Source organism: Artemia sp. Qi Xiang Cuo, chromosome 9 (assembly GCF_049724085.1).
Source record: "Artemia sp. Qi Xiang Cuo chromosome 9, ASM4972408v1, whole genome shotgun sequence".
Lineage (NCBI taxonomy): Eukaryota > Metazoa > Arthropoda > Branchiopoda > Anostraca > Artemiidae > Artemia > Artemia sp. Qi Xiang Cuo.
In genome coordinates this window covers 21,679,007-21,687,661 of record NC_142802.1, presented here as the reverse complement: position 1 = coordinate 21,687,661, position 8,655 = coordinate 21,679,007, and the positions used below count along the sequence as shown (strand labels likewise).

The window sequence follows — 8,655 nt, the reverse complement described above, 5'->3', positions numbered from 1 at the left end:
GCTACTTTCCTGCCGGGAATTTAACAGTAAGAGCGACGGGGGACGCTGTTATGCTGTGATATGTTATACCTCCAATACAAATTTTGAGAACCTTTGCATAATTATGCTTTGAACAAGGGAAAACAAACATGCGTCACTACATGTATATGAGGAGAGGAGTGTTGTAGTAGGTCAGATGCCCATTTTATGCCTCCAATAAAAGTGACTTGTGCAATTTCGGGTAAAACCAAGTTATCTGATAGAAATTGCATTTCAGAATTCTACACACATTGAAAATTAAGCTTTTTTAGATATATGTTGCATAAACTGCACAGAAGTAATTTTCGTTCGTTTTAAGTTTTAACTTTACTCTTCACCTTCAGCAGAAAAACTTATCTCTTTAAAATTAATTTTTCGATCAAACCAATTTTAAATCATTTGATGACAATATGCTTCAGGCATTCATCTACCTTACCCAATATACTAACATATGCCGCAGCTTAAGGGTCGCTAAGCTTTTGGGGCCTACCTAAAGTCTTTGAATAAAATAAACCACTTCGATGAGCAAAACATAATAAAATAAATTTGTTCCACTTAGCGTTATATTGAATATGCTTACTTCTCCCTGAACTTGACCTGTATTTTTTTAATCGAACACCGAATGTTTTTTTTTTTTTTAATTATGTATGATACTGTTGTTGAATAAAAATGGCAATCTAATGGATAGTTCTTATAATTCCAAAACATATAAAAATAATACGGTCTCTTAATATTATTTGTACCTGGTTATAGATACCATCACCAAAACACCATACATACAGGGCGTACCTACCATATACACACCATACCTAAACTATGATACGATATTGTTCTTGGAAGAAAATCAAAATCTATTAAGTAGTTTCTTTAATTCCCAAATATATAAAATTAATACGGCCACCGAATATGATATGTAACTAGTTGTACATACCTTCACCAAAATATACAAATTTCATACATGAACACAGGTCTCATTAATATAACTGAAACTAACTAAAAAACTTATAGCAGCACAGGCGAACTAAATGTTACAATGTTTGCGCTACTTTTTGCTAACACTTTGGCACAGTTCCAAGTATCCCTTAGCTTGGCGTAATACCCCATGCGTTTTGATGAGCTCTTTATTAAGAGCATTGTCGATCTTTTCTTTGCGCTCATTAGAAGCTCGAAGTTTCTCTGCCGTAATTCCCAAAGCTTTCTTTGCCTTCTGATACTTCACCGAGAGGGTAAGACAATTTTTACATGAAGAACCGACACCTAGAAACAAAAAGGGACATTATTTTGATATTTTCAACCCCTTAGCGTCACCCATATAAATGGAGAGGGAGTAGCTGTGAACATATGTAAATTTAATGAAGAGAAAATACAACCATTAGTAAGTTGCACAGTAAAACATTTTGCAGGCTCAACTTAGTACAAATGATTATTCCAAACATTTGTTCATGGCTCCAGTTTACCACCTAATCAGGTGGTAAACTCCATCTAAGGCTAAATACGAATGTGAGACCAATAGAAGACAAGTACCGCGAGGGAAAGTTGAAAAGAACTGTGAAGAGAGTTAAGCGTTGCGTGAAATCCTCCTGGGGTTTAAAAGGGAAGGACTTTCGAAGTTCGAGCCATCTTCGGGATCATCGTTGCGGGTAGCGAGTGCTGATGTGATCGCTGAGGGCAGCCACGGCTGTTCTCTGGTCATGTTGGTCATCTACGTTGCTCACGGCGTGTATTCCCGGATGGATTCGTAATCCGCACGCGGCTGGAACGGTGTCAAAGGACCCAGTGCTTTTGCTGCTTCGGCTTCAAGACACAAGTGAGCATTCAAAAATAAAATAAAAAATAAGCAAAGATTTGAGCAAATCGAAGTTCAAGCATGCACACTTCTATGACGAAAATTTTGCTTTCGCCAGACTCCAAAGATTCAGAAAGCTGCATTTTTTCCCCCATCAGTTTTACATAATTTCGTACTGTTAAGTAAACCATTTTCTTATAGGAGGAAGGTGCAGATCTTGGTCTGATAAACAGGTTTGTAAGTTATCTATGTAGAAGGTCATTAAAGTAATATTTGATGAAGTTTCTTCTTCGCTACATCGAGTGTCTTGTAGTGCACCACAAGGTTCGGTCTTTGGTCCACATCTCTACCTGGTTTTTGTAGAAACTATTGGGTTTTGTCTCCCGAATTCAGTAACGACACTGCGGTAATGTTTCTATGTGTCGTTGCGGTATCGTGTCGAATGTTAATAGTGTGTTGAGAATTTTCTATGTTTTTACTAGCTAATGTCTATTTTTTACTAACTAATTTTGCATTGTATTCAACAGAAAGCAAACCCTATGATATTGATGGTAATATTACGTTTGAAGATAAACCTGCTTTGCAAGCCCAGGATAATAATGATCCGTTATTTGGGTTTTTACGTTAACTGTGATCTCTCATGGAAACGCCACAGTGATATTGTTGCAGCAAAGGTTGTCCCGGGCCTTGATGCGGTTTGACGATTTAAGAATATTTACCTCCAAGGGTAATATTGTATTTATGCCATACTCTGATTCACCTCTATGGTTCATGCATGTCATGACCAAGGAATTTTTACACAAATTTGAGAAGGACTCAGATTCTTCAGAACAAAACAGTAGGTCTTATTGAATGATACATGGAAGGCGTAGGTAACACTTCAAATTACTGCAGCATATTAGAAATGCTCAATGTAGGACAATTACGCGACTACCAGTTAGGAGTTTTTCCTTACCGATGTTGGAATTCTATAAGTCTTGATGTCCTTCGTGTTTATTCTAGCGATAATATATGTCCTATATTCATGGAACTCACCATGCTGATGATTTTGTTGCCCAATATACATGTGGAACCAGGGCCTCTTCCCATGACAGATTCTCAGGGCCATTCATGAAGCTCCATTCCAGAGAGCCCTCGAGCGGCCGAGGCCCGTGGGTTGTTTAAAAGCAAATTGAGACTATATTTACTGGGATGGATTCATAGTTTTTAATTCTTTATTGCTATTATTATTGTTTCAGCTATTATTGTAATTGTAGAATGGCTAATGAGAGGTCGGTAATAGTTTGTATTTTGGTTATTTTATCTGTTAAATTTTTTGCGATATCTTATGGTTAGTTTTCTCCTTCTTTGATTAATTATTAATCTGTAAAATGTATTTCAGTACAAATAAATCTGGTTTAAAATATATGTAGCCACCTTATCGCAAGTCTTTTTTATCCTTTTCTAGGAGGCGGCTAATAGTAGTATAGATGTTTTGTTTTTTGTCAATAATAAGTTGTACGTCAGCTAGAGTTTGAACACAGCCAATTCGAGGATAAAATTTAATTAATGTCAAACTTTCTGTTTCAATTATTGGGATAATTATTATGACTAATTAAGCAAGCTTAGCCAATTCATCTAGAGTCATAAAAGCAAGACAAATAACCTGAACACCAAATTGCCTGCGCCCAACATAGTTACCCAAGCTACGCAAGTGGCAGTGGTACTATGTATCCTCACGGATAAGGATTCTACTTTATATAGATATTTTCTTGCAAGAATCCGATAACTTTGCGGAAACACAGGCAGCACAAAAGCGCTGCCTAAGTAAAGATCGATGTGGGCACAATGTATTATTTGTTTCTTGATACTTTTTTTTTTGCAAAAAGGCATGACTTTTGGCAACCTTCTTTGGCCCGTGAAACAAAACCTAACAATATAAATTACTAATTTTACTTATTATAAGACAGGAATCCCATCAGCTCTCAAAGCTCATTGCGCTCAGAAGTTGACATAAGTCCATCTTTGGTAATGAAAGTGACAACGTGTAACCATGAGGACTCCCATTTTCTTCTATGTCGGCAAATGCCACATAGGGGCACTGGGTTTACCTCAATTGCGATTAACCCTATATTTACTCAACCGCCAGGGCTCTTTTACTTAGAGGGCAGTGGCAAGCAGGTAGACGTTTTCTTTGTAAAAAGGCTTCTCACATCATTAGGTAAATATGGCAAGACTTTTAGCGCTTCAGCATCAATAATTTTTAAGGTCCAAGTTTCACTAGCGTACAACAGCTTAACATCGAACCACAGCTCCAAAAATCTAACGCTTGATGCAAAGATAAATTTAGTGTCTGCCAGAAATTGCTCAGATGGATAGAAAGTGACTATCTTAACTTTTTTTTTTTTTAGTGTAGCTAAAGAAAGTGAGATCGAACAATATTTTGTGTAGAGCTTATTATTTCATATAAAGCCACTCAAAAAGTTTGCAGCATCCACGTTTCAGAGCTGTGCGTGACCACTGTCATTAATATCGCTTCTAATATCCTAATCTTACTTTGAAATCTTATCTTCTTAATTTATTTTATTAATTGCAAGAAAACTCGCTTTATTAAAACAGGAAAATTTGTTTTATTAATTGCAAGAATCTAGTGTCTTTACTAGTAAAGGAATAGTAGTACACAGCAAAACCTCCTCATCAACGTTTATTCCTAACTTAATGTCTTCTTAACATTAGTTTTTTAACCATTTTTCGCACCCTGCACCTCAAAACGTGGGAAAATTAATTCATGTTTGGGAACTTCATCAACAGAATAAACTGATAATTTAAGTCTACGAGAATGATACCTTCCTATTTTGTACCCGTGACCTCTTCTATACGAAGTTCTGTACGAGACCCGAATGGACGTCTTGCAACAGATCCAGAAGATGTGAGCAAAGAAGATGTACCGCTACTAAACCTTCCAATCAACATAGACCCTCCGGATACCACAGAGATTTGTATGACGGCAAAACAATTGAAAAATGGACGATCCCCAGGTGAAGACAGAATCACAGCAGAAATGCTAAAGACAACTGTCATTCCTTGCATGACCTTGTGGATCAAATTCTTCAAGACAGTGTGGGAGTCGGAAAAGTGCCTAAAGATTGGACTAGAAGCATCCTGTCGAAAATTTTCAAAAAAGAAGATGCCACTAAGTGTGAAAACTGGCATCATATCTGCCCACTTTCAATCCCAGGAAAGTTGTTCGCTCTCACTATCCTCAACAGAGTAAAACCACATCTTGACAGACAACTACGCGAGCAGCAATACGGCTTCCGTCCAAACCGCTCCTGTACTGACCTTTTATTTGTCCTCAAAATGCTGCTGGAAGAAACCAATGAGGGGAGAAGGAAATTGTACCTTGTTTTCACTGATTATAAGAAAGCTTTTGACTCAGTAGATAGAGCAACACTCTGGAAAATACTCTCACATTACGGCATACCGGAAAAATCATAAAACTTATCATCGTTTTCTATAAAGATGCAGAATGATGTGTACAATCTAGACAAGGAAATACCAAATATTTTAAAATAATGACAGGAGTAAAGCAGGGATGCATCCTCTCCCCCCTGCTGTTCATCCTTGTTGTTGACTACAATTTTTAATATTGATATTGCTGAGCGGGCCAGACTTGGATATCTCAATTTCGTTAACGACATAAGCCTTCTTGAAACTTGCAAACTGAGACTGCAGACCTTTGTAAATAGTGATAGGAAGCAGCAGAACAATATGGACTAGAAACCAACACAAATAAAACAAAACACATGGCTACCAGTGGATTACCTCTTGATGTTAGGTGTGGAAATGACCGAATGGAGCAGGTGGTTGAGTTCAGATACCTGGGCAATACAGTCGAAAACACCGGCTCAAACGCAAGAGAAGTTCAACTTAGGCTGGAACAAGCACACGGTGCGTTTAACCGTCTCAGACGAGTTTGGAAATCTCAAAAACACTCTTTGAGGCTAAAGCTACGACTGTTCCAAAGCAATGTTCTGCCAGTACTACTTTGTGGATCTGAGACCTGACACCTTAATCAGCAACAAGAGAAAAAATACATCCAGAAAACAAATGGAACCCAGAGGATAAGAAATAACACCATCAGGCAACAGGTCCAGCAACCTTTAACAACAGACGTTATTCGTCAACGTAAGTGGCACTATCTTGGGCATGGCATTACGATGGGCAGTAATCGCTTGCCAAATTCTATCCTCTTCTAGCGACCAGAAGGATCAAGAAGACGAGGCCGTCCTAGAAACACCCAAAGAGGTTCATACAAAAGAGACTTGTCAAATATACATGCGTCCCGACAGCCCGAATGGGAAGACGTACTAGCTGCAGCACACCTCCGAGATGACTGGAGACTTTTCGTGAATGCCCTGGGTACCTCTGGAGGCACAGGAGGAACTAAGGTCTAAGTAACCGCTTTAATGTTCCTTGGAACAAAGCCTAACACTTAACTCCTGATTCCATACTGATCAGCTACTAACCATGCTTCCTATTTTTACTTTAACTATATTATTCCCGTGTATAGTACTAATCACTTTAATATACTCACCTAGTATACTTTATGATGATAGATCTTTCATCAGGACTCATCAATTAGCTGAATCAAATACCTATTTATCATCTATAATTATCAGTGCCAAAAGGACCTGATGATTCAGTAATTTCAACATTTTAATCTAAGCTTGAAAATTTTGTCAACGTATCCTCTCACTTTCCTAAGACCACAGTTGTCTTCTCTTGAGACTTCATGTACAAGATCTTCTAGTCTAGTAAGCATCATCATGCTAACCAATTTGTTTACAACGAAAATCAAACTAATGCCTCTATAATTACTAAATTCACTCTATCAGCCCTTCTTACTTTAATTTAAGTTTATTTAATTTAATTTTAATTTGAGTTTAATTTAAGCTTTCTGAAAATTACTATCAATCAAAAATCATACTCATGACATTCAGTACTTTATCGCTAACTTCTTAACCGCATATGTCAGAAATTCATAGTCAAAGAATCAATTTGCGCTCGTGACTACACATCATACTAATCGTAAATAAAAACAGCTTTCTACGAAAACTTGTCTTTCTGAGTCACTTTGTATGTTATGTGTTCGAGATCCGATAATCTGAATCATAGGAAACAACAAAAAAGGCTGTTTACATACCTTTATCATTCGGCGACTTATCGGAGTGTCCTAAGCTTGAAAATCGACTGGTTGGGTCTGATTCAATCCCTAAATCTGGAGATTTCACTTCAGGTGGAGATGCAGATATCTCTTCATTTGCCACATGTATAACAGGGGGGATGAAACCCTTGAAGGACTAAAAAAAGATCAAAAGAAATTAACGTTCGCACATAGCTGTAAAGTTTGCTGACTCTATACTATGCATATGTATGTCAATTAACACTTCAGATGCGTTTCTTTAAATGAGAGCGAGAGACAAAGAGAAGGGAGGGGGTTAAGTGGGAGGGGTGAAGAGGAGAAATGATATAGAGAGAGGGAAATAGTTTAAATATTAATGACGTATGAATAATTCTATCAAAAAAATGTAAAGTTTAATCAAAGTTTATATGTCCGCTTGAAACTTTCATAAACAAAATGTAGAATGCGAGTAGAGAGGCTATGCTGAGTTTAGGAGCATATGAACAAGAAAAAACCACAAAACATGTAACTGAAGCTCAATTCTGACTAATGACAGTAAATTTTTAGATGCAAATTCACCGAATTATGTTGTTATGTGAAATATGGCTTGTGTGTCTGATTGAAAGTAATATTCCCTGAAATCGTCCTATCAAATTTTCCATACCTAAAATAGTTATTTTATGTTCTATACATAAGTAAAAGGAGAATACTAAACAAGGGCGTTACCAGGATTTTTGTTTGGGGGGGGGGGGGGGGTATTTTTTCGGAGGTGTTTTAGAAAAAAAAACTTGAAAAAAAAACGAAACAAAAAGTTGTTTATATGCATTTTTGTTACGTTTTTACGGTCGGACAAAAATTAGGGGGGAGGGTTCAAACCCAGCAACTCCTCCCTTCCCCCGGATGCGGTATTGATACCAAGAGAGTGCGTTTTGGGAGGGGGGCTCAAAATCGGTAACCTCCCCCCCCCCCCTGATACAGCCTTGATACCAAGAGTACATTTTTACCAGTGCATAAACATAAAATTTTACTCTAACCCAACTCTTCTGGTCGGAGAAACTATTTTTTATTTTGATCTGGGACAGGCATGAACCACATCTTCTCCCACGGGAAGACCTTTCGAAACACGAAAGAGTTCTTTTTTTATGCCTGATTGCTATCAGAATTGTGGGAGCAGAAAACAACATATTTAAAAATTGAAAGTACAAAGTGACTTGCCAAAACTTTTCAGGGGTTTCAAGCTAACTTCTACTAAAAGTGAGCATCATAATAAAGTTCCGGAGCTAAATTTTTCACTTCTTATATTTTCCATGTCCTAATTTTATTTTAATCTAAATTGAAAAGATCACGCAAAACGAAAATACTTTATTGCGAGAAAAAGGGAGTCCCTTTTCATTCAATCTTGGCAATAGCCAAAAACTCAATTTCGATCACTCAAAACGAAAATACTTTATTGCCAGAAATACAGAGTCCTTTTTCATCCAATCTTAGCAATAGCCAAAACTCAATTCCGATCACGCAAAAAGAAAATACTTTATTGCCAGAAATAGGGAGTCCCTTTTCAGCCAATCTTGGCAATAGTCCAAAACTTAATTCCGGAAACGTAAAGCGAAAATACTTTACTGCCAGAAATAGGGAGTCCCTTTTCAGCCAATCTTGGCAATAGCCAAAACTCAATTCCGATCACGCA

The 8,655-nt window shown here is 37.4% G+C and overlaps 1 protein-coding gene across 1 annotated transcript in view; it reads right to left on the bottom strand.

The window, feature by feature from the left end:
- Window positions 1-870: 870 nt before the first annotated feature.
- The window catches only part of LOC148948443 (uncharacterized), a 63,901-nt gene continuing 56,116 nt past the window's right edge, over window positions 871-8,655 (bottom strand). Inside the window, exons 7-8 of the mRNA XM_089094369.1 lie at window positions 6,990-7,146; window positions 871-1,275 (exon numbers count right to left, since the gene is read on the bottom strand). Of these exons, the coding sequence (XP_088950495.1) occupies window positions 1,061-1,275; window positions 6,990-7,146 (372 nt within the window). The 3' untranslated portion in view covers window positions 871-1,060. The remainder of the gene's footprint in view (window positions 1,276-6,989; window positions 7,147-8,655) is intronic.